Source organism: Thalassophryne amazonica, chromosome 12 (assembly GCF_902500255.1).
Source record: "Thalassophryne amazonica chromosome 12, fThaAma1.1, whole genome shotgun sequence".
Lineage (NCBI taxonomy): Eukaryota > Metazoa > Chordata > Actinopteri > Batrachoidiformes > Batrachoididae > Thalassophryne > Thalassophryne amazonica.
This window is the reverse complement of record NC_047114.1, coordinates 38,085,818-38,113,485: the sequence shown is the minus strand read 5'-3', so window position 1 is coordinate 38,113,485 and position 27,668 is coordinate 38,085,818. Positions and strand designations below refer to the sequence as shown.

Sequence of the window (27,668 nt, the reverse complement as noted above, 5' to 3'; positions counted from 1 at the left end):
AAAGCAGTGTGTGTGTGTGGGGGGTCGCTTTTCTTTTTTATGAGCGGGACCGGAGCGGCAGGTGTTTTTCGGCGTTGACGATGCATGAGGATGTCCAGCCTGCAGCGGTCAGTTGTACGAGTGTTTACTTGCCTCAAAAAGCTATGGAGTGTGTGTTGCTGACGTTTGGAAATAAAGTCCAAGTTCAAGTGAGAAGCTGCGTTGTGCATGCAAGTCTGTCGGCCTCCATAGTATGTGGTGAGTGCCGTAATCCGTACTGCCTACGTGCAGATTTGGTTAATTCAATAGTATTTGAATGAAAATGTGCTGCTTTGAATCTGTACTGAGGCAGTACTCACAACGTGCGTCATCTGTACTGCTGGTGAATCCGCAGCCAGATCGCAGCGAAAGTTCTGCATGCACTAAAACCTCAATGGCGTGTCTGCGTGCTCCTAAATTTGTACTGAGGCAGTACTTACGACGTACGGATCTCCAAATTTAGCCCACGTTTTTGCAATTAGACTGCACGCACGTGCAAGTACGGCGGGTTGTAACTACGGCTTTAACGCTGCAGCTCCAGCATTTCTGTGTGCTTCAGGTACTCTGGTGAAGTGCACATTAGGATAAATATGTTGAAGACATAGAATATGATCACAATTAAAAGGCCGGTCTCAGTGTGTTTGCTCACAGTTTGAAACATTTATGTTTCAAAATAATATTTGGAGGCAAATTTCAACTCAGAAGAGGTTTCCCATTCTGAGTGAAAATGGGTTTAAATATTAAAGTGCAGCACTTGTATCCTTTCAGAAAGCAGTCCATTGGAGATTACTTCCACAACCAAGGCTGGTACCCATTTACTGCACAGCTGGGTACACTGGGACAATGCAGATGAAGCATCTTGTACAAGAACATATACAGTGGCTTTCAAAAGTATTCAGCCCCTTGGTATTTCACACATTTTAATTTATTCATGCGATTTCAAACACAAAAAGTAAACCAGGCTTCACAATATAAAAAAATCTGAAATTATCTTCCTTAAACTCAAACTGAAAGCAAATCTCTACAACTTGATATAAATTAATTCCATAAATAAATAAAAAATGGCCATAAATAATGCCATAAATAATGGGCTCCTTTGGTATAATACCTGTAAATATTCAGGTTTATTGCAGTTTTCTTCAGACAAGTCAGGAGATGGATACATGAACATTTCCAAGTCACTGAATATGTCTTACACTTTATTTTCATCAATTACGAAGAAATCCAAACAGTATGGCACTCTATGGTAAATCTGTGTGGAGTAGACAGTTCTCAAAAACTGAGTGACTGTGCAGGAAGGAGAAGAATGAGGAAAGACAGAGAGAAACCCAGACAACCCAGAAGAAGTTATAGGCTTCTGTGGCTGTGATTTGAGAAATTGTGCACAGTGCATGTTTTGCATTTTGTATCACAAGTTATACAGCTTCATGATGAAGTAGTACAGAGAAGGATTTTCTAAAAAAAAAAAAAAAAAAAAAAAAAAAAAAAAAGACCTGAAAATTCAGCTACAATTTGCCAAGGGGGTGGTTTGAGCCAAAGAGCAGATATCTGCTCTTTGGCTCAAACCACGCCCTTGAACACAAGCTCGGGGTGATCAGGACTCTTCAACACAAAGCCCTACAGCCCACAACTGCAGAGGGAAGGGCTAAAGAGCAACAACTTCTACGGAAAGCCCTCACAGTATGTGGGTACCCACGTTGGTCCCTGGACAAAGTGCAGAAGTCCCAGAAAACAAAGAGACCAGATAGACAGGAGACAGATAGATAGACAAGAAGAAGAGGAGTGTCTCTCCCTTATTTAGCAGGAGTAGGGGAAAAACTACACAGGATTTACTTTTTTACTTTTTACTTTAAACTGGTTAACACCTTGAGACAGAAATTAGTTCACCCTAAGGACAGGATCCCTAGTTACAGGGCAATGTAGTGTATTCTATCAGATGTCAGGAAAACTGTAACGAACACTACATAGGTGAGACGAAGCAACTTTTACACAAGAGGCCATACCAGCACCACAGAGAGGTTGCCAGTGGACCTCAGTCTGCAGTTCATCTCCACCTGAAAGACACTAACCACACGCTTGAGGACAAGGAAGTTAAAATCTTAGCCAGAGAGAAGAAATGGTTTGAGAGAGGTGTCAAGGAAGCATTCTTTGTAAAACAGTTGAAACCCAGCCTTAACCTCGGAGCGGGTCTCAGACACGCTTTGTCCCCTGTTTACAATGTGGTACTCAGGTCAAAGCAGTTTCAGTCTTTTGTTCATGGTAATAAGTCATTCATGTCATCAGGAGAGAGTTGTCAAGGGAGCCATCAGGGGAGGCTTCCGTCCTGTCATTAGGAGAGTGCTAACTAGAGCACAATAGGTGCTAATTAGAGCTACTGTTTATTCACTAGCCTATAGCAGTCAGCCTCTCGGTAGGTGGGGTCTGGTTAGGTTAAAAAAAACTCCAGCTTTTGTTGGCTTCTGGATTATTCTTCTCTACAAGAGTCAAGACAGAAGTCAGACTACCAGAGCAAGAATTTTAGCTGAGGAAGCTTCTGTGATTTGAAGTGAAACGTCCTCACGTCAAGCAACCCAGTCCAGTCGAAGATTCAAGCTTCTCTACTATGGAAACCACCTGGACAACTGAGAGCCTACACAGAAACATGAACAGCATATGATTGATTCTGATGCGATGAATGCTTCTAAAACGTCAGTAGCGTGCTTGTCTACCTTCTTAGTGTTTTTGGCATCCTTGGAGTTCAATATTTCCACCAGTTCCTCCTCTGTAAACAAACCTCGCTGGCAGACGATTTTCTGCTGTTGTTGACATGTTTGTTGCCATTTTTTCAATCAGCGTCTGTCAGCTAGTTCCTGACCTTCGTATGCTGTGCTCTGATTAGCTAGCTGTTGGCAGTAAGCTCTAACGCTATTGGTCAGTGGGAACCGATCCAATATAACTTTTGGTCCTAGCCTTTTTGGATCCTTTTGGATCCAGCATAACTTTCTGACACCAAGCATGCCAAAATACAGGTAAATGATGGACAGAAAGGCTAAGCTGTGATTGGCTATTATACTCTGAGTGGAGAGCATACACACATATATATATATATATATATATATATATATATATATACACACTCAACAAAAATATAAATGCAACACTTTTGGTTTTGCTCCCATTTTGTATGAGATGAACTCAAAGATCTAAAACTTTTTCCACATACACAATATCACCATTTCCCTCAAATATTGTTCACAAACCAGTCTAAATCTGTGATAGTGAGCACTTCTCCTTTGCTAAGATAATCCATCCCACCTCACAGGTGTGCCATACCAAGATGCTGATTAGACACCATGATTAGTGCACAGGTGTGCCTTAGACTGCCCACAATAAAAGGCCACTCTGAAAGGTGCAGTTTTATCACACAGCACAATGCCACAGATGTCGCAAGATTTGAGGGTGCAATTGGCATGCTGACAGCAGGAATGTCACCCAGAGCTGTTGCTCGTGTATTGAATGTTCATTTCTCTACCATAAGCCATCTCCAAAGGCGTTTCAGAGAATTTGGCAGTACATCCAACCAGCCTCACAACTGCAGACCACGTGTAACCACACCAGCCCAGGACCTCCACATCCAGCATGTTCACCTCCAAGATCGTCTGAGACCAGCCACTCGGACAGCTGCTGAAACAATCAGTTTGCATAACCAAAGAATTTCTGCACAAACTGTCAGAAACCGTCTCGGGGAAGCTCATCTGCATGCTCGTCGTCCTCATCGGGGTCTCGACCTGACTCCAGTTTGTCGTCGTAACTGACTTGAGTGGGCAAATGCTCACATTCGCTGGCATTTGGCACGTTGGAGAGGTGTTCTCTTCTCGGATGAATCCCGGTTCACACTGTTCAGGGCAGATGGCAGACAGCGTGTGTGGCGTCGTGTGGGTGAGCGGTTTTCTGATGTCAGTGTTGTGGATCGAGTGGACCATGGTGGCGGTGGGGTTATGGTATGGGCAGACGTCTGTTATGGACGAAGAACACAGGTGCATTTTATTGATGGCATTTCGAATGTACAGAGATACCGTGACGAGATCCTGAGGCCCATTGTTGTGCCAATCCAAGAACATCACCTCATGTTGCAGCAGGATAATGCACGGCCCCATGTTGCAAGGATCTGTACACAATTCTTGGAAGCTGAAAATGTCCCAGTTCTTGCATGGCCGGCATACTCACCGGACATGTTACCCATTGAGCATATTTGGGATGCTCTGGACCGGCGTATACGACAGCGTGTACCAGTTCCTGCCAATATCCAGCAACTTCGCACAGCCATTAAAGAGGAGTGGACCAACATTCCACAGGCCACAATTGACAACCTGATCAACTCTATGCGAAGGAGATGTGTTGCACTGCATGAGGCAAATGGTGGTCACACCAGATACTGACTGGTATCCCCCCAATAAAACAAAACTTCACCTTTCAGAGTGGCCTTTTATTGTGGACAGTCTAAGGCACACCTGTGCACTAATCATGGTGTCTAATCAGCATCTTGATATGGCACACCTGTGAGGTGGGATGGATTATCTCAGCAAAGGAGAAGTGCTCACTATCACAGATTTAGACTGGTTTGTGAACAATATTTGAGGGAAATGGTGATATTGTGTGCTGAGTGGATCCTTGTCATTTGATTGATGCTTTGTATGTCATGTGACATGGATTATTCGTGAGTTAGAGTGCAATTTGGTTCCATACGTTTCATACCATTGCAGTCTGCGAACCACGCCCTCTAGTGGGGGCAGCGTTTAGGTAAACATGCAGAGTTTGTTTTACTTATGGACGACCTTTTGAAGGAGCTAATTGACGGTGCTAATTCTTCTAACACACACAAATAAAAACAAATCCACTGCACTGTAAGCTGTCTGGAGGCATGAAGAGCAGTTAGGAGGAAGTTAGAATGAAAAGCTGAACTAATTTCGGACTTGATTTTTTTTTTTTTTTGCACTGAGGAGGTACAGTTTTATTTTTGAGGTATACACAAAGTCGGTGCACGGCATCGCGGGCGTCATCGTGAGACTTATTTTTGAACTCCTATTTAAAGTTCGTGTTGGATTGTTGATGTCAAAGCAGCAGTGATGCACAAACGCTGGACAAATTACTGACACGATTTTTCACTGGAGTGAGGAAGTACACTGCCTTTTTTTTTTGGATGTACGCAAAGTCAGATGCATCAAAATGTAAGTCCCTTTTCTGTTGTTTGTAAATTAATATCATATAACATGACAAGGATCTATTTTAGCCGTGATATGAAACAAATAATGACTGTTTTTCCATTCTTTCAATGGAACAAATATTTAATTCGGTGAAAGCTGGAACATACCATTCAACTGGGCTTCGCCTCATTGAATGGTACGTTCCAACTTTCACCTCAAGAAGTCATGAAATATATATAGTACCGGGAGCATGACACTTAAGTTGTGCATGGTAACAGCAACATCACACTTAACTAAACTGACTAAACAATTGCACTACAAAAACAGCCTGGATTTTACAAATGTTATCAACACGGAGGTGTTTTTCCTGTGGCAGGCGCACCGCACCGGCTACGAGCCGACGCGCCAATCTGTCCACACGTCATTCATTAAAAAAATGAATGGATGGAGCTGCACCTTAAACAGAGAGAAAAAACAGAATCAAGCACCAAATCATGCAATGTGATTTTCTGATTTTTTTTTTTTTTTTTTTTTTTTAGATTCTGTCTCTTACAGTTGAAGTGTACCCAAGATAAAACTTACAAACCTCTCCATTCTTTGTAGGTGGGAAAACTTCCCAAAATCGACAGTGGATCAAGTACTTATTTGCCCCACTGTAGGGCATTGCACTAACAAGCAGATTTTTACAGAATCTGGTGAAAAAGCTGTCTTATCTAGAACACAATCCCTTTCATTCTTGTGTGATTCAAAACCCTTCTGCCCACTTACTTAGTTTTTACTGCCTGTACGTACAGTATCACTGCTGTGAGTCACACTGTTGCACATCATTATGTGTGATGCATTTTTAATGTTGCAACAGTCAGAATGCCCCCCACCCACCTCCACCCCAACACTGAGCAATGGGGTAGTCACAGCCTTGGCTGAGGTACATACTTTTACAGTGAAGTCTTTTAGCACTCAGTGTTTGCTGGTAACACAGATGTTTTATGTTCTTTAACATTTTGAATTAACTGCACGAGGAATAAATCTGCTGCTCTGAACAACTCTCACAGCTTCCATTGACTAAAAGGTTACACAGCCTTTCCTTTGGGGAACAAAATCCAATTGCAACTAGGACTGCAAGCAGTCATATACGGGCCCTCGTTCCGCGCGACCGCCTACCCAGGCCAGTGGGTGCCCTTGTGACCACATGTGGGCATGTGCATGCAGGGGTAACCACTCATCACACAGTTAAAAGTTTAAACAAATCACACAATGCATCAAGGAGTTATGACATGTTGATTGTTCATCCACTAGGGGGCACTCAGTGTACAAACAGAGGGGCTGGGTGTGTTCAGGGGCCAACCGTCATCATACATGTGAAGTTTCAAGTCAATCAGGCAAAGCATGAAGGAGTTATCATGACTTGATGTTCCATGGCAAAGGGTCAAAATGGCGGCACTATAGCGGCCACACCCTTCAACATAGAGAAAAGCTTTCGATAACTTTTGGTCAGTATCATCTTTGGATGTTGTCAAAGAAATTTGAAGTGCATTGGACAAAATCCCTAGGAGGAGTTCGTTCAAATACAACATATGGAAATCACACCAAAATGAGAAGAAAATTCAAAATGGCCGACTTCCTGTTTGGAGTAGACCCATGGTGCAAGAGATTTTTTTGTACGTCTATGCAAGTCACACATGTGTACCAATTTTCATCTCCCTACTCCAAAAAAAACCCTATGTGGAGGGGTTTTTGGAAGTTTCAAGGGGGCGCTATTGAGGCATTTTGGCCGCCCATGGGCGACACCCCTATGAATTGTAAGAGGTTGTCGTGCTCGATCTGTGTATAAATTTTCATGATGATGTGACAAAATTAAAGCCGTCAAAAGGAAGAACGTAATTTCATGGCGAATGGTCAATATTCGGCACGCCGCCACATGGACGCCATTACTCGTAACTTCACGGCGTTCATCGCCTACGTTCACCAATTTGTTGTGCATGTTTTAGAAGTGAAATGAAGTTGATTGGGTTAAGTATGTGACATCAGGACCTCCTAAAGTAAAAATAGGACATTTCCCGCCACCACTGGGGGCACTATGGCACAGGTGGGAACTTAAGATATGCAGACGTTCAGGGCGGAGCCCTCATCATGTCTAGCAAGTTTGAAGGATCTATGATGAAGTATGTGGGCGTGAAATGGCATGCTCCGAAAAGCTCGCCAAAGTTTGACGACCTCTAGCAGCCACGCCTTTTGATTTAATTAGAATCTTTTGATAACTTTTGATCACCATTGTGTTGTAATGATGTTGACCAAATTTGAAGACGATCGGATGAAATCCCTAGGACGAGTTCGTTCAAATGTAAGCAGTGTAAATGGCCAAAAATGGCAAAAATTTGCTCAAAATCGAAACTTAAAATCAAAATGGCCGACTTCCTGTCGATATTTCACCATGACAGTAAGAGACTTTTTTGTGCGTCCTGGCATGGTAAATATGTGTACCGAATTTCGTGAGGCTACGACGAAAAAAGCCCAAAGCGGAGGGGTTTTTGAAAATTTCTAGGGGGGCGCTATTTCGCGATTCTTCTGCGACCATGTGCGACGCCCCCAAAATATCGAATTTCGGATCCGGCTGGATGACTTTGGAAAGTTTGGTGAGTTTTTGAGCATGGGAAGAGGCTGAAATTTCGATTTCAAAAGTGGCAATAATAATAATAATAATAATAAATAATAATAATAATAATAATAATAATAATAATAATAATAATAATAATAATAATAAACAGCGCAATTACAATAGGGTCCTCGTAAGACGTTGCCTACTCGGGCCCTAATAATAATAATAATAATAAATAATAATAATAATAATAATAATAAACAGCATAATTACAATAGGGTCCTCGTAGGACGTTGCCTACTCGGGCCCTAAATATCCACTGTTCATAAAAAACACTTTATTCAGTCTCATTTGTATGGCTGCCACTTCATCACACATCTTTGTTCATTTTCTCACTACAAACTCAAACACAGTAGAATTAATGCTGCTTTGAAGTGAATTCTCCAGATTGCACTACTATATGTTGGCAGCTAGCCGGCAAGAATTTCCACAATTCTTCCCTGGCTGTACTTTTCCTACTTTGTGCTGAGTTGTAAAAGCACACAGCAGGCAGTACATCCAATAATACAGCACAGATAACTCATTTTGCCAAACAAATTATTGATACTGGATGGATCTTTAAAACCTCACATCACATTCTACAAGACTGCTGTTGAAAATGTTCACTGCTTATTGTTATGCTGCATTTTGTTGAATGGGTTCAGTTGGTCATCGTGAGTGGGGGTGGTTAAGCAGACATTGGTCTGTTCATTAGAAATATAACACATGGTTTTATACTGGGTAACTGCCGATATCAAGCCACACACTTGCACACACCACACTGAAAGCACAGTAAAGTCAACCCAATGTGGATGCCTAAGACCTGAGCATATCTTTAGATTAGATTAGATAAGACTGGATAGAAATTTACTGATTCCTTGGGAAGACTCCCTCAGCACAAAGGGTAAGAAGCACACAGAGTATCAAAAGTGAAAGTAAAAAAGAAAAACAGCTGAAACTACCTTCCATGTTTAATGCTTGTGGAAAAAAGCCTTCTAGTATAGATCAGTATCACATGAAACAAAAGTGGTGGTGTGAGGAACTGAATGCAGTGTTCATTTTGTGAATCTCACGCCATCTAGTGGTCTATGACTGATGCGAGAGGTCAGTTTCAGCAGAGTTCTGGTTCAGGGCATAATGTAAACAAAAACTTTGTGAAGTATGGACAATAAGACAACATCGGGGCATGGCAGAAGTCCATCACAAGTCCTACACCTCCTCTAGATAACTCTCTCAACTTGGGAGAAAGTGTCATCATCATAATCACATATTTCAATTTATTTCTATTTCAATTTATTTTCATTTATATAGAACAAAATCACAACAGAGTCACCTCAAGGCACTTCACACAAGTAAGGTCTAACATTACCAACCCCCAGAGCAACAGTGGTAAGGAAAAAAATCCCTCTGAGGAAGAAACCTCAAGCAGACCAGACTAGGCTTGGGCCATACTACAGACACAAATTACAGAACAATTCACAAAACGAATATACAGGAAATGCTGTTGGCGCACAGGACAGGAGGGTCTCCGGCACAAATACCACACCCATCTCTGGATGGAGCTGCACATTAAACAGAGAGAAAAAAAAAGAGTCAGGCATCAGAAAGACAAGAAATACTGTATAATTTGTCAGCATTAAACAACAAGAAAACAGGAAATACTAAGGTGATCGCCGGCCACTAGTCCTAAGCTTCACTAAAAGACCCAGAATTTGGACACATGCTCCGTTTCCTAATAAAATGACTTAAGAGAGTAAAATGCGAAGAACTATACTATGCCTGAATGCTAGCCATACGAAAGAGAAAATAAGTGCGTCTTAAGTCTGGGTCAGAAGCGCCCATGACCAGTATGAAATCAAGGACCGAGATGTCGCCTGGTACGGCGGAGCCGTGGCCCCACCCTGGAGCCAGGCCTGGGGTTGAGGCTCGCGCGTGAGTGCCTGGTGGTCAGGCCTTAGCCCACGGGGCCCGGCAGGGCCCAGCCCGAAAGAGCGACGTGGGCCCGCCCTCCTGTGGGTTCACCACCTGTAGAGGGGGCCATGGGGGTGGGGGGGTGCAGAGAAAACTGGGTGGTGGTCGAGGGCGGGTGGTTGAGGGCAGGTGGCCCGGCGGCCTGGTCCGCGCTCACAGCCTCTGGCTGTTGGGATGTGGAATGTCACCTCGCTGGGGGGAAGGAGACTGAGCTTGTGAGGGAGGTTGAGAGGTACCGACTAGAGATAGTCGGGCTCACCTCCACGCACAACTTGGGCTCTGGTACCCAACTCCTGGACAGGGGCTGGGCGCTCCACTTTTCTGGCATTGCCCACAGGGAGAGGCGGCGGGCTGAGGTAGCACTGCTTATTGCTCCCAAGCTCAGTCGCCATGTGTTGGAGTTCACCCTGGTGAACGACAGGGTCGCGTCCCTACGTCTTCGGGTCGAGGACAGGTCTCTCACTGTTGTCTCAGCCTACGGGCCGAGCAGCAGTGCAGAGTATCCAACCTTCTTGGAGTCCCTGGGAGGGGTACTAGATATCTATTAAGGAGTGGTATAGTATCATATATGACATCTATGTAATGGAACGAATCACCTTTTCTTTGAGGATCCGGGACAGTGAATTTGAGGAAATTTGGAGGAAGTGGATAATGTATATTTCCCCGAAATGCCCAACTTTTGTTTAGTTTAAAAAAAGGAATAAGGTATTTTGTTTCTCTTGATATTTGGGAATGAGAACACCCCATGTTTTAAGTTTAAATTATAATATGAAGTGCATTGATATTGTAAATAAGAAAGCTGGGGAAAAAAATGGATCAGATGTAAAAATGAATGTAACTCTTGCGGGATGAATAAAATCTATCAATTGAGGTATGCACTGATAAAAGGATTTGTCACCCTGGCGTGTAGAATTGCGGAGGCTTGGTGGACAGTAGCGCACTGTTGTGTAGATTTACAAACAGTTGCAGTGTGTTGTGTAGACTTGCTTAAAAACTGCATACTTTCTGCGGCCAGCGCACTATGCCAAAAAAATTAAACAAGTTTAATTTCTTGTGTCCTCCTCACGTAGACCTCAACATACTGCTGTGTAAGGAGCAAAAACTCGGCATAGAGCTGCTTAAACTCAGCGTAGCACTGCTTAACTCGACGTAGATCATACATCGCAATACGCAATTGGACGTTGGCCCTGGTGTGAAAGGGGTTTTAGTTTCAATCAGAATGTTGACCCATTGGGACACGCCTGAGCTTGTTCAGTCAGGCACAATGGATAAGCCTTATATTTCTGTGTGATTTATGAACACTTGTTACCAGTTGCAGGATTTTAGTGGCCACAAAAGCCACAGTTATTTGTCTGCTAGGAGAAAAAAATGTGACTGGAAGTAAAAGGCTGTGAAAGATCAACATCACTTTCCGCTGATGCATATGAACTGCAAAAAAAGTCAAGTGCTGCGTTAGCACTGGCAGAGCATTTACGTTGCAGCTTGTTGGCCGATCTGCATCAGCTCCTTCATTTTTGTTTTGCAAATATAATATTGGCTCAGTTAATACCTGTTTACTCAAATCACAACTCAAGTTCATTTACATTTGCAGGTGCAACATCAGCTGACTCATAATGTCCAATCATACTGATGCATGAGGACAAAGTCCTTTATTTAATATGTTTACACTCTTCTGGTCTCAAGTGCTACAGTGGCAGCTGTGGAAACTTACAGCCTCATCGTTATGCAAGCCTTTCTAACATTCTGCAGTGTGGACTGTTTATGTCTTTCGCTCAGTGCTGGGGATTAACTTTCCTTCTTTGCAGAATCCTCAGTGCAACACAGTAGCTTTGAAAGACATTTAAAAGAAAAAAGTCCTGAAAGAGAAAAGCCACTTCTATCAAATCAAACCGCAAAACCATTTAATATGAATGATCATGACTTGGTGAAAATGTTTCGAACATTATAGCCCTAAACAATTTCCTGGTCATTGTATGGTACCTTGAGAATAATTTGAAATCAGATCATATTCGATTTAGACATTAAAAAATCTTGTCAGAGGAACAGTTCATTGCAGTACTTGTATGTTTTAATTTCAGGTGTAACCAGTGTTGAGCTGTTGTCACATCAACTTCCACTGCACCATTTCCCTTGGGTAGGGTTTTGGCCTTTGGCTGGGTGGGCAGCAGCCAGCTTGTCACCACTGAGAGGCTTAGACTGGAGAATCAGTCCAGACATTAGAATGAAAAAGGGATTAGAACACGGTGCACCGAGTCTCAATAGACAGCCCTGTGAAAAGTCATCTAGGCTCAGAAAGCTTTAGATTGAAAGTCGATTGAATGAGTACCACTCACTCTTGCCTGAGCGTTTGGGGCCATTGTGACACTGGAAAGTCCTGAATAGGTACCTTTGGGTTTATCCAGCCATAAAAATAGAGGGGCGGCAAATTAAAGCAAAAACCTGAACCAAAGAGTCACCAAGTCTCCATCAAAAAGATTTTGTACAGGTGTGTTAAGACGGTTCTTTCTGCTTCCTTCCAAACAACAAATGCAGGAATATGCTTTGGAAGAGTAGTGTTCTGTCATCAATTGTGCCGTGGGACAAACTGAGAATTTGTGGAAACTACAAGTTCCTGGACATCACAACGAACCACAGGTACTGTGCATGCTGTGAAGAGTGGGGCTACGCTCTGGCTCTTACTCTTTTGAATTATTGCACTGACTGGGTATTGCGTAGAGTTGTGTCGTCCAGCGGCTTTATTAATTTATTTCATTTATATAACGCCAAATCACAACAAAGTTGCCTCAAGGCACTTCGCACAAGTAAGGTCTAACCTTACCAACCCCCAGAGCAAGCACACAGACGACAGTGGTAAGGAAAAACTCCCTCTGAGGAAGAACCTCAAGCAGACCAGAGTCAAAGGGGTGACCCTCTGCTTGGGCCATGCTACTGACAAAAACTACAAAACAATTCACAAAACGAATATACAGGAAATGTTGCCATAAACACGACATGAGGTTTTCAGAAACAGACACCACACCCATCTCTGGATGGAGCCGCACCTCAAACAGAGACAAAAAACAAACAAACAATAGAATCAGGCATCAGAAAGACAACAAATACAGTATAATTTGTCAGCATTAAGCAACAAGAAGAACAAAAGAAATACTAAAGTGATCGCTGGCCACAAGCCCTAAGCTTCACTAAAACACCCAGAATTGAGGACAAGTTGAGGCCACGGCCCACTCCGTTTCCAAATAAAATGAATTTAAAAGAGTAAAAAAGCATTGTAACAAAGCTTTGAGGTTTTTGTTGGCATTGAAAGGTATACTGGCCTTAAATTCATGGATGATGCGATCATCTTTGCAGAATCTATGGATGCCCTGATGACAACACTCGAAAAGCTGAATTAGGAACTGGAGTATGTGGGATAAAGATTGTCCTGGATGAAGACTAAGATTCAGGTATCCAAATACTTCTAGGATACAGATATCAGAATGGTATCTCTACGTAGTGAATATGTAGAGATATTCACTTGTCTTAGGAGTGAATTTATGTCTTTGGGTCCTCTGCCTTTGGGACTGGGAAGAATCACCCTAAAGAGGTGTTTGGCATTGCTGACAACTTTACAGATGAGGACAAAATTATTAGCCCCCCTATGAAATTTGACATTTCTGTCAAAAATTTCCCAGGTGCTTTTTTTAACAGAGGAAGGAATTTTCAACATAGCATTTCTCCCAGAGGGAACCCACAGAAAGACAGGGAGAACATGCAAACTCCACACAGAAAGGTTATAGATGGGAACTGATCCCATGATATATAACAAAATGTGGAAAAAGTGAAGTGCTGTGAATACTCTTTGGATGCACTGTAAGAATGAAAGTCCAAGTCTTTAAGGTCCTGGTGGGTCCTCTCTTGCTTTATGATGGTAAGACTTGGATGTAAACAGTGACCTATGGCAACTGTATTTCTTTGTTATTAGGCCTCTTCAGAGGATACTTGGGTATCACTGGAATGACTTTATGTCAAATGACTGTTTACTTAGGGCAGTGGTGTCCACTGACTCCAGCAAGTGATTTCACTGACAAACATCACTTTGAGCAGCTTGGATGATTTCGTCAGTAAAATCACCTCTTGGAGTCACTGGCTGCAAAGAAAAACTGAACCCTCTTGGCCTTTTCTGGAATGTCTTTGGACACCACTGACTTACGGACACTTAGATGAGCAGTATCACTTGTACTATGAGGAAAACATCAGTTATATCATTTTGGCTATGCAACAAGCTTCTCTGGGCATGATCCAGCGCACAAGTGCCTTAATGTTGAGGACCCCAGCAATCTGAAAAGGCAAAGGGCACATTCCTATTTTAGCTGGCTTTGGCAGACAGATAGTGTAGCAAATATGGTCACATACATATTTTTACAGAATCAAAAGTTGTCTTAATTTTCCTTTTAACTTTTAACATAGAACTGACTCTCCAGACACGTCTATGGCCAGAATGTGTTAAGATGAATGACTGTGTTATCACTGACTTGGCGTCAGGTACTAAAAGCTCCCACCTTTTCACGAAGTGACCAGTCTTTCAAACACTTCCTAGCTAAATTTACAATGCCTCAGGAAAGCGTCAAACAAACAGTCCCTACAGATCAAAGATACTCATTGAAATGTTCCGGGCAACTTCAGTTCAACCTGAATTTATTAGACAGTTTAATGAAACCTGTCCAAATTCAGAGGATGTCCAGACATCAACAGGATTCCAAGAGATCAATCTGGCACCAAGTCTGCAGAGCTTATGACCATGTGCATAGCCTCTTTAAAATGACCCTTCTGATAATTTGTTTTTAGCTCTTTCACACCTCTTTGGCTCTTCATCTCTTCCACTCTTCAACTCTCTTTAAGTCCTTAGTCTTAGCTCATGGCTTTTGTTTCATTGTTTCGTTGTGTTTCTTTTTGTTCCGTAACTTTTGTTTTTTGTTTGATGCTGCAGTTTTAGAAACTTTTAAGACATGAGTCAAGTTCTCTGCATTTTGAAGACAACATTCTAGTTGAGTTTTTCAAATTAAGAGTGAATTTGTAAGTCTCAAAGTTCTTCATTTTCCGCTCAATGCCAAGTGTTTTTGTTAATTTTTCTCCACAGCTTTCTTTGCTAAGCATTGAACTTTTAATTTTTATTTTTATTTATTTATTTATTTTTATTTAATTTTATTTTTTTTTACAAAAAATTCAAATTGATTTTCCACAAATTTTGGAAGCTGCTGGACCATATTTGTCAGCAAACACCGAAACTTCATCCTGGGTCGGTCAGTGAACCCAACTTCTACAGAACTGCCAAATCATTATGTTTGGCTCCGCTGTGAAACCAACCAAGCAGCCTGCATGCCTGTATTCATCTGGAAGACCCAGTAGGTTAATCCGGCACAGGTGAAACGAGGCCACCAAAGGCAGATCAGGAAACCTGATCCAAGTGAACTTGACAAGTGAACTTTCAACTGTTCCGATGGTTTTTGCTGTCAGTGATGCAAAGTGGCTTTATTTGGTTAATTTTCTTCATAATAACAACAATAATTTGTGAACCCAAAACTCACCATTAAATTTCAACCAGGTTTATTCTTATTAAACTTCTATATTTAGTGCCTTGTTCTTTTCTTTTTCCTTATTTTTTCCCATCTCATCATCCATATATCGTCTCAGTAATAAAACTACAAATCATTACCAGTTCTTTTGTCTTGTGTCCAGTTGAAAGCAGATATTTAATCAATTGTATCCAGAACTTATGACTTTCAGATCAAAGATTAAGTTCCCGGCGTATGCAGGTGTTGCTCCTTTCCAGGTATTTAATTAAATTTTGTATTTAAATAAATATTGTTTTAACTTATCTCTGCTACAATAGTGATGGATTGTTTGTCTGCCGTCATCTAGGACACAAGGCCTTTCTGTATAGTATGAATTGGCAACAATACACACCACCAACACATGTTCCAAGACATGACCTGGCCCTTTGTTCCATCCTTCCATTCATTCCAGAGACTTCTGGAATCAATAGCAAAATGCAGTGATGCTGTTGTGAAAGAACACGATGGCCCAGTATCTTATTAGGTCATATTATATTGGATGTATTCTTCAATTTGTCACAAATTTCATCAAGTATTCAATGAAATAAAAGCATGAAAATGACTTGGATCAGGTGTCTGGCAGGGAAGAAAGCACAAAATTGTGGGGAAAAATAATCTAAATTGATTTAATTTCATGCAGATGTGAGTTATTTTAAAAAGTGCATTTTCTTAAACAAATAAATAAATAAGAATTCAAAGAAAGACTGTCACAATTGGAACACCCACACACAAACAACTGGTAGGAACAAGATGCCGGAGAAAATACTCAACGTCAATTATATGGGATAATAAGGACGTGGATTTTTTTTTTCCTCTTTCTCTCTGCATTTTCTGCCACGTGCAATAATAACAAATCTTCAAAGCATGAAGAGTCCACACCCCCACAGCTGTGCTGCCTTCATCAATATTTTTTTGATGTGAAGAAGCAAAAAAGAGGAAGAAAAGAAGAAGCTGATTCTTCAGGGCTCCTCAGAAGTAGGGCAAAGATATTCTCTGCAGGGGGTGGGGGTGGGACAGCTCCAAATGAGTTGGCTGGTTGGCTCATTTGAGATTATGTCATTTTTGTAGTACCTGAAGGCCCTGCAGTAAAATGGCTTAAAATGCAATGAGAGAGGGATCTAAACATCTACAGATTCAACCATCTGATATAGCCCCCCTCACCCTGCCATCTGCACCACCCAAGAAAGGACTTTGTTGTCTTGTGTAGCAGAATTCTCTTCAAATTCATCTTATATAGTGTCTTCCCAACTATCCTTTAATGGCTGAAGCTTCTGAATGATGTGGGAGATCAGAAAATAGTTTTCTACCAAGTATAAGCCTTCTCACTGTAAGGTAGTCATCTGTCACAATCACGAAAATGGCACTTTTTAATGCAGACAATAAACCTGTTTCAGCAGGAAAAATGGAAGTGGAACAGTAAGACACCAGAAGGTTCCAAGGTTCTAGCTAGCGCAAACTTGCGTTACGGCCCATTACGCTATAGTTTTGGACTGTTGAGCTTATTTTGGACCATCTGCTTATTTTCAATACAGCGTAATGGGTCTGTAATCAACCATTTCTGCAGCGCGACTCCAGTTTGAAGCGTGAATCAATGAAGCAATGCTTCGATTCAATGGCTCATGGCTCTTTGATTCACTGCGCTTCAGAAGTGGTAACTCCGCTTCTTAACCCCTCTCAAAGCCATTAAAATATCATGAGTCACTTTTGTGTGTATTAAAGTTGCTAACTGGGACTCACGTCTTGTTGCAGTCAACAAATGAGAATCGTCCTCCGTTCCGTTGTCACAGCTTCAAATGCTGCATGGCTGTGTGCTGAGACCAGAGTCCGCTTGGAATTAATAAGTTCAAAACGAATTGCCGCTTTAAATAAAATGACACCTCTTACAAATGTTGCAATACAGACAATAAATCACAATCGACTAAAATTTTTCCTCCCAAAATGAGATGTCCTGCATTCTTTATGAACCTGACGTGCAGCGCAGCGAGCTGTAGAGCTCAGCTCAGATATGGAAAGACATTCATGCCAATAATAATGTCTGAAAGGAAATGCTTTTGACAAAAACTAACAGATTTTATTTCTGTTTATGTCCAGAGATCAAGGATCCACCATGTCGAGTTTATTATGTCCAGAGTTTAAGGATCCAGTAACCAATTTCATATTTATTTATTTTAATACTCAATAAAATGTTCAATTTCAATTTAATCAGCTTATAAAGCACCAAATTACAACAAAAGCCATCTCAAGGTGCCTCACACAGAACAGTTCAACATAAATTATGTCGGTGACGTTAATGTAGCATATAATTCATTCATGAAAATACTGATGAAATCATATAATAAAAATTGTAAATTAATAAAAACTAGTAAGAAAAGATTAAATAAATCATGGCTGACTAAGGGAATAAAAAACGCCTGTATAAAGAAAAAGTATTTATATAGAAAAATGCAAACAAAGGAAACAGAACACAGATACAAAAAAATATAAAAATAAACTATTGACAATAATTAGGAAACAAAAAAAAGATTATTATAGTGAACAATTCAATAAGAGTAAAGATAATATGAGGGCAACATGGGGAATTATAAAAAGTGTGATGGAAAGTGATGGAGTGAAATCAACTTCTCCAAATTACCTTGTCAAGGAAAATAAAGAGATATATGACATAAAAGAAGTTGTAAATGAGTTTAATGATTATTTTTCAAAGGTGGGATCAAGTCTGGTGGGAAAAAAAACCAATAGTAGAAGATAAATTAAATACAATTGTAAATACGGCCAATAGTATTTTCCTTGACAATGTGGAAAAAGATGAAATAAGGAATATTGTAAAAAACTGTGTAAGCAAAAGATCAACTGACTATGAAGATTTAGACATGATGACTGTAAAAAGTATAATAGAAACTGTTATTGAACCATTCACTTACATTTGTAATCTGTCTCTGTCAACAGGAATTTTCCCAGACGAAATGAAAATTGCCAAGGTAGTCCCATTATATAAAAATGGAGACAAACATAACATTTCAAATTACAGGCCAGTGTCATTGCTTCCACAGTTTTCTAAAATTATGGAAAAAGTTTTTGTGACAAGGTTGGATAAATTCATTGAGAAACATCATATTTTAAATAATGCTCAGTATGGATTCAGAACAAAACACTTGACAGCTATGGCAATTATGGAATTAACAGAGAAAATATCAACAGCAATAGATAATAAGGATTATTTTGTAAGTGTTTTTATTGACATGAAAAAAGCTTTTGATGTTATCGATCATTCAAGATTGCTTCACAAGTTACAACAATATGGAATAAGAGGGACTGCACATCAGTGGGTAAAAAGTTACTTAGAAAATAAAAGTTTGTTCAGATAAATAATACTAAATCAGAATTGTGTAACATTATGTGTGAAGTACCACAAGGGTCGGTACTTGGACCCAAACTGTTTATTTTGTATATCAATGATTTTGTGAATGTATCTAAAGTACTTGGTAGCATTTTATTTGCTGACGATACAACATTATTTTACTCTGGATCAGATATACAGGAAGTAGCACAAGTGATAAATACAGAGATGGAAAAAGTTAAATATTGGTTTGATATAAACAGATTGTCACTTAATCTTAATAAAACAAATTTCATATTGTTTAACGACAGAGTAGAAAAAAATGATGTGTCATTAAAAATAGATGGAATGGACATTCAAAGGGTAAAAGAAACAAAATTTTTAGGAGTTATGATTGATGAAGCTTTTACATGGAATTCACACATAAATTACATAAAAGGAAAAATAGCGAAAGCTATTGCTGTTTTGCATAAAGTTAAATATTCATTAAATAGTTATGGATTATTAACATTGTACAATTCATTGATTGTTCCATATTTGACTTACTGTGTAGAAATCTGGGGATCAACATGTACAACTTATACGCAACCTTTATTTATTTTGCAGAAAAGAGCTTTAAAAATGATTAGCAACAGTCGTTTTAGAGACCCATCTAGTCCATTGTTCATTAAGTATATGGTACTTAAATTTCATGATTTAGTTGATTTGAAATTATTACAAACAACGTACCAAGCGAATAACAATACCTTACCAATAAACATTCAAAATATGTTTGAAAAAAGAGTAAGTAGTTATAATTTGAAAGGCATAGAAGTCTTTAAAAAAACCAAGATTCAGAACCAAGATAAAGGAATGGAGTATTGCAGTGAATGGTGTAAAATTATGGAACAACCTCAACAAAGAAATCAAAGAATCAAGGTCGCTTAAATTATTTAAAAAATGTATTAAACTTGATGTATTTCATAAGTATGAAACTATGAAATAAGTCAGTGGGCTGTGACAAAGCCAAAAATGTAATCTGTTAATAATGTTTAGAATGTTTGAAGTTTAAAATGTAATCTGTTAGGGATGTAATCTTATAAATAATGGTTAAAATGATGAAATAAGTCGGTGGCATGTGTTAAAGTCATAGAAATGTAATCTGTTAAATTATGTTGATTAATGATGCTTGATATTGTAAGATTGTAATGTAAAAAAGGTGCAGAAAATATAAGACTTGTTCTTCCAATCTGCTCCTTTTCATTAAGGGTTTGTAAAGTTTTGTTATTTCTGCTATTCTGTTTTTTTTTTCTTTTAAACGAATGAAATAAATATAAAAAAAATTAAAATAAATAAATAAAAATAAAAAATTCAAATACCTAATTACAAACAGAAGTAAAAGAATAAAACATAAAATAAAAACTACTCATAAGAAACAGAATAAAAATAGGTTTTAAATCTTGACATAAAAATGTCCATGGACTCCGACTGCTCACTAAGGGCCATGTACTGGCTAACCCAAAATGAGATTGCCCACTCAACAAACTTCCCCAGCCTTCTGGACATGATGAAGGGACTTGGGCTGTCGTACCTGGCTTTTCCCCTTTGGGTACCCCTAGAATGGTCAATTTTTAGCTTAAAAGCTGCACCCCTTCTGCACCCTCCCCACCCCCACCCCATCCCCCCGGTTGCTACGCTCCCTCAACATTACCACTACGCTAAAATTTTATCCTAGCTAGAACCCAGGGCTCTGTATGTTTATTACTTCTTTCAATGAGCCAGTGTTTCTGGCTCCATTTTTTGTCCATAAGCAGGATTTGTCATAAACACTTGAGCTGATTTCATTGACATTTGGTGAACATTTGGCAGCACGGTGGCTTAGTGGTTTGCACTATTGCTTCACGGCAAGAAGGTCATAGGTTTGATTCCCACCTGTGGCCTTTCTGTGTGGAGTTTGCATTTCTCCCCATGTTTGCATGGGTTTCCTCCAGGTGCTCCGGTTTCCTTCCACATTTAAAGACATGCAGGTTAGGTGAATTGGAAATTTTATAATTGTCCAGGTCTCCCTTGCAAAAGGGGTTCTGATCTCAATGGGACTAACCATTAATAAAGGTTAAATTAACATGCAGGCCACGGTGGGTACAGTAAGTGTTAAACTGTCAAACAAAAGCATATCTGGAATCATTTTTAATTCATAATTAGTTACACTGTTGTCTTTCATGTTATATGTACTTTGCTAAACAGCGCCCCCACCTGTGCTGCAACTTGGTTAATGACATAAAAACACAGGAATGTTGGACCTTGGCACAGATGAAAACCATAGGCTGTAAATAATACCATCCCAAATGGGGTGGCTCTATGTCACCATCTTGGCAGTGCCTGACTCCGACTATCTCCCAATCAACCCATAAATTGGTAAAGACGTAGAGAGTGGGCAAGACTGGCATGGATCAGATGAATGATAGTCAAACACACCAACATATCATGAAGTTGCCAAGCTAGCAAAAGCTGGCATGCTGCTTGGTCACTTGAACTTGGATACTTCCATTACAGCACAATACTGATACAGTTGTGCTCAAAAGTTTACATACCCTGGCAGAATTTTTGTTTTTTGGCCATTTTTCAGAGAATATGAATGATAACACAAAAACTTTTTTTCCTCTCATGGTCAGTGGTTGGGTGAAGACATTTATTGTCAAACAACTGTGTTTAGTCTTTTTAAATCATAATGACAACAGAAACTACCCAAATGACCCTGATCAGAAGTTTACATACCCCTGTTCTTAATACCGTGTACTGCCACCTTTAACATACAATGTCAGCTTGGAGTCTTTAGTGGTAGTTGTGTATTTACCATACATTTACCAGATTTACCACAGAGTGCCATATTGTTTGCATTTCTTCGTAATTGATGTGAATAAAGTCCAAGATTTATTCAATCAGAGAGCCTCGTCCACAACTACACAGTTGTTTGACAATAAATGGCTTCACCCAACCACTAACCATGAGTGAAAAAATTTTTTTGTGTTATCGTTCATATTCTCTGAAAAATGGCCAAAAAAACAATAATTCTGTTAGGGTATGTAAACGTTTGAGCACAACTGTAAATGCCTCCAACAAACTCACCAGATGCGCAGTCTTCCTCGTCCGCCCCATTCTCACAATCCTTCTCGCCATCACATCTCCACGACAATGAGACACACTTGTTGTTGGATCCCCCGCAGTCAAATTTCTCCGGAGGGCACGTCTGTTTGCCTGTGGGCAGAGACAAAAGAGATGGGGAGATTACTTCACTGTCTTATGGTCCCACTAAGCGACATAAAGACAAAAAACAACATAAACCAGAGATAGGCTCACTTTGTGTCACTCCTGTGATCAGGTTAAAACACATCCACAAAGCACCCACACTGGCCAATTGATTTTACTGCCTGCATGGGCTGATTTTAAAAGACTTGCACGGCGATCATGAAAATCAGCACATGCAGAGTTGGCTGTAAAGCAAAAGAACAATCCTGTTCCCTCCTACTTTTCCTGCCAATCTGCTGTCATTGGTACGGGGTATGGTTTGATCCAGATTACGGGGTGTTTAATGTGAAGCATGCTGTTAATTATGCATCTTTGCTTACACTGCTGCTCATGCCTCCCAGAATAACTACGGGTCAGTCAACATGAATGTCTCATCCTATAATCACCATCCACAGCTGCATATCAAGGTGAGTGTAGAACTTTCAAGGGTTTTTGGTTTCAAGACACAAAAAGCAGCAATGTCACAGTTGACAGAGAATGTTATGGATATGTGATGTCACTCATTGCTCTATTAAAGAATCAAGATAAGAATGCAGAGCATAACAGCATCAGCCAGAAACAGATGGTCAAAGAACCTGCCTTCAAACACGATGGACAGAACTATGGTGGCTCTCTGGAACAAGGTGACACAGGGGCTGATGAAGACAGAGTGTGATGAAAAAACACACTAAAATCAGAAGGAAACTAGAGTACCACACTCGTAGATTGCAAGCCTCCACCAACACTAGTTTCCAATTCCACAAATTTTTACCTTGGAAAAAATTTTCAAGGTCAAAGTCCTGTTACAAGTGGCTTTTCATAAGCTAAAATATAATACAACTAGCTGAGTTACCCGTTCTATGCACGGATAATAAATAAGAATTTTAGCCATGCCATTGTACAGCCCCAATTCCAATGAAGTTGGGATGTTGTGTAAAATGTAAATAAAAACAGAATACAATGATTTGAATACAATGATCCTCTTCAACCTATATTCAATTGAATACACCACAAAGACAAGACGTTTAATGTACAAACTGATAAAGTTTATTGTTTTTGTGCAAATATTTGCTCATTTACTCATTAGGGGAGGTGATGGTTTAGTGGTTAAGGTGTTGGGCTTGAGACCAGAAGATCCTTGGTTCAAATCTCCGCCTGACTGGAAAATCACTCAGGGGCCTTGGGCAAGGTCTTTAATCCCCTAGTTGCTCTCGGTGTGTAGTGAGCACCTTGTATGGCAGCACCCTGACTTAGAGGTGAATGTGAGGCATAATTGTAAAGCTTTGAGTGTCTGATGCAGATGGAAAAGCGCTATATAAATGCAGTCCATTTACCACTTATTCAATTGAATATAGGTTGAAGAGGATTTGCAAATCACTGCATTCTGTTTTTATTTTATTTTATTGTTTTTATTTCACACAACATCCCAACTTCATTGGAATTGGGGTTGTAAGTTGTAGTAAGTTGCATTGCATTGTGTTTATGTTGTCATCATTAATTTTCATAGAGCAATTTGTGACATTCATGAGACTCAAGTGAATGATAATAAAAGGTCATGTCATATCACTGCAATGCTCTGGCATGCCATACACAGCTGGTGGATTTTAATTGGAAAAAAATACACCCTTTAACTGGAACGCTGGCCCGTTCAGATTGTAATTAAAGTGCACCCTAGGCAGCTGCTACTACATAGTAAGTAAAGTGTGATGCTTGCTACCTGGCCTGAGTACCACGTGATGGTCTAATATCTAAGGCTGACCGTGTGTGTGTGTTTGCGCACATATGCTTTCAACCTAAGGGCCCCATGTCCTCCCCCTTGGTGATCCCAGTCACCATAGCAAGTTTTGTGTCGATTGCTTAATTACTGTGGCTGTGCATTGCGAACACACACACGGTCAGCTTTATATATTAGAAAATAATAGATCAAAAGGGCTTTTCAGTGTTAAAAAGAATCCAATATATGCTAAATCCACAATACGGATCATAGTCTAGTTTAGTTAACCTTTATTTAACCAGGTTAGTCCCACTGAGATTGAGACCTCTTTTGCAAGGGAGAGCTGGACAATTATGAAGTTTCCAATTCACCTAATCTGCATGTCTTTAAATGTTGGAGGAAACCCACACAAGCACGGGGAGAACATGCAAATTCCACACAGAAAGGTCACAGGTGGGAATCAAACACATGACTTCATGCTAACCACTAAGCCACCGTGCTGCCCGTCTATTCATTGAGAGTGCCAGTTTGCACCTCATTGTCACATATGAGAGTGATTGAGGCACTTTTGATTGAGATATAATGTAAAATGTACACCAAATGGGCTTTTCAATATTAAAGTCAAATGTCCACAAAATCCACAATCTGGATCAGATCTGGATCAAACTTGGTTTGGCGATAGTGAGTGCCAGTCTGCAACTCACTTTCAAATATGAAAGTAATTGGGGTACATTTGATTAAGATATAATGTAAAATATACGAGTACATTAAATGGGTTTTTTCAATGTTAAATTCAAATGTCCACAAAATCTGTAATCTGGATCAGATCCGGACCAAACTTTGTCAGTCAATAAAGGATACCATCCTACAAACTTTGTCGATCAATACAGGATACCATGCTACATAATGCCATCAAATATGAAAGAAATTTGATCTTTTATGACAAAGAATTTTTGAAACTTTGTTCAATGTTAAAAATAGGGATTTTTCCAATTTTCAAGGTTTTTCCTGACACTGCCTGCCCTTTGGACTATGAACTTGAAAACTGAATCACTTCTTGCCTATCAGGATATGAATCTTCAGTAAAAAATTTCCTAACAATATATGAAAAACTGTGGGCTCCAATAAGACAAACAGACAAACAAACAAACAGGGGCGATAACATAACCTCCTCCAACTTCATTGGCGGAGGTAACAAGTACATTTGGATGACGAGAGCATTAAGCAGTTTTGGAAAAGAGGGCAGGGAATTACTCAGAGCTTTTGAGTCACTTGAGAAAACCCCAGATGTGAAAAATTAGTCAAGTCTAATGAAAACTGTGTCAAGGAAGATCAGGGAAAAGCATCAAGCAGGCAAAAGATAGAAAATCAGTCCAAAGCCCAAAGTGGCAAATTACTGTATGATACAAGGAGATCATCCTCAAGAATGAAGCAGAAGTCAGAGAAAAAAAAGCAAGCCGCCACAGCTGGTTCCTAAGCCTGGGAGGCAGACTCACATTCCACGCGGCTGTTATAAACTGCCAAGAAACCAATATCATGCATTTCCTCATATACAGTTTGCCCAGCAAAAATCTGAATCCCAACTTTAACCACAATGTCTTTGGGGTTTTTCAGTAACCTTCAACATTCATGACACGTTCTAAGGAAACCTGCTTTGTGAAACTCTGATAGCTAAACTATAGTATGTGCTCATACTATCCAAGGTACAAATATCAAGTCTGCAGCTGGCTCAAGGTGTCCTTGCATGAAAAATTGTTTTTATTCATTCATTTTCTATTTGAATCCAGGTTGTGGTGACAGAAAACGAAGCAGTTCAGCTGACACTTGCCTCTCCTCAGCTAAAGCCTCAAACTCCTCCTCCCAAGGCGTTTCCAGGGTCAATGAAGTTTGGACGTTGTGTAAAATGTAAATAAAAACAGAATACAATGATTTGCAAATTCTCTTCAACCTATATTCAATTGAATACACCACAAACACAAGATATTTATTGTTCAAACTGATAGACATTTTTGTTTTTGTGCAAATATTTTCTCATTTTGAAATGGATGCCTGCAACACATTTCAAAAAATTTCGGACGCAGCAACAAAAGACTGGGAAAGTTGATGAATGCTCAAAGAACACCTAATTGGAAACAGCTGAATGTCATGATTAGGTATAAAAGGAGCATCCCCAAAAGGCTCAGCTGTTCACAGGCAAAGATGGGGCAAGGATCACCACTTTGTGAACAAATGCGTGAAAAAAAATAGTCCAATAGTTTAAGAATAATGTTTCTCAATGTTCAATTGCAAGGAATTTAGGGATTCCATCATCTACAGTTGATAATATAATCAGAAGATTCAGAGAATCTGGAGAACTTTCTACACGTAAGCGGCAAGGCCGAAAACCAACAGTGAATGCCTGTGACCTTTGATCCCTCAGGTGGCACTGCATTAAAAACTGACTTCATTGTGTAAAGGATCTTACCACGTGGGCTCAGGAACACTTCAGAAAACCATTGTCAGTTAACACAGTTCGTCGCTACATCTACAAGTGCAAGTTAAAACTTGCAAAGCAAAAGCCATACATCAATAACATCCAGAAACGCCGCCGCCTTCTCTGGGTCCAAGCTCATTAGAAATGGACAGATGTAAAGTGGAAAAGTGTGCTGTGGTCTGATGAGTCCACATTTCAAATTGTTTTTGGAAATCAGGGACATCATGTCCTCCGGACAAAACAGGAAAAGGACCATCCAGATTGTTACCAGTGCAAAGTTCAAAAGTGTGTTAGTGCCCATGGCAACTTACACATCTGCGATGGCACCATCAATGCTGAAAGGTACATCCAGGTTTTGGAGCAACACATCCTGCCATCCAAGCAATGTGTTTTTCAGGGACATCCCTGCGTATCTCAGCAAGACAATGCCAAGCCACATTCTGCATGTGTTACAACAGTGTGGCTTTGTAGTAAAAGAGTGCGGGTACTAGACTGGCCTGCCTACAGTCCAGACCCGTCACCCATTGAAAATGTGTGGCGCATTATGAAGCTCAAAATATGATAAAGGAGACCCCAGACTGTTGAACAAGTGAAGTCATACATCAAGCAAGGATGGGAACTAATTCCACCTACAAAGCTTTAACAATTAGGGTTCTCAGTTCCCAAACGCTTATTGAGTGTTGTTAGAAGGAAAGGTGATGTAACACAGTGGTAAACATACCACTGTCCCAGCTTTTTTGAAACATGTTGCAGGCATCCATTTCAAAATGAGCAAATATTTGCAAAAAACAAAAAATCTATCAGTTTGAACATTAAATATCTCATCTTTGTGGTGTATTCAATTGAATATAGGTTGAAGAGGATTGTCAGGCCAGATGGCTGTCCGGCAACTGTAGCGACTGGACCCGCAAAGCAGACTCCAAGACTTGGCGTAGGAGTAGGAAAAAACATGGTCTTTATTTCAGGCTTAGGTTCGGTGCACAGGTGGTCCAGCAGTGGAGCAGAGGTACAATTGGGATCGGACAAAAAAGCAGTCATGATCAAGCAGGGGTAAAGGCATGAGCAAACACAGTAATCAAAGACGGGGCAAAAGCTGTGGTCGAGGAGAACAGAGCAATAATCGGTACACGGTTTGGCAAAAACAGGACTGAGAACAAAAGGCTGGGATGTGTGGAAGAAGCGACAACAAACTGGCGGTGAGCTGTGAGAACTTGATGGTTTAAATAAGGAACAAACAAATTAAATTAAAGTTTGGATTTTTTTTTAAAGCAAAACTCACGTGATTCTGTTAGAATATGATTTAAACATTAAAAAATAGGGTGCCATTTTCAATAAAATGCAAATTAATCATTTAAAAATTGTACAATGTGATTTTCTGAATTGTTTTTAGTTTCTGTGTCTCACAGTTGAAGTGTATCTACCTAAAAATTACAAATCTCTTCATTCTTTTTAGGTGAGAAAACTTGCAAAATCGACAGTGGA

The 27,668-nt window shown here is 40.0% G+C and overlaps 1 protein-coding gene across 3 annotated transcripts in view; it reads right to left on the bottom strand.

Annotated features, from left to right (window-relative positions):
- LOC117521521 (low-density lipoprotein receptor-related protein 8-like) overlaps positions 1–27,668 on the bottom strand; it is a 445,771-nt gene that overhangs the window by 208,202 nt on the left and 209,901 nt on the right. For all 3 annotated transcript variants that reach the window (XM_034182837.1, XM_034182839.1, XM_034182838.1), the window contains exon 4: positions 21,841–21,969. In XM_034182837.1, coding sequence (XP_034038728.1) covers positions 21,841–21,969 — 129 coding nt within the window. The remainder of the gene's footprint in view (positions 1–21,840; positions 21,970–27,668) is intronic.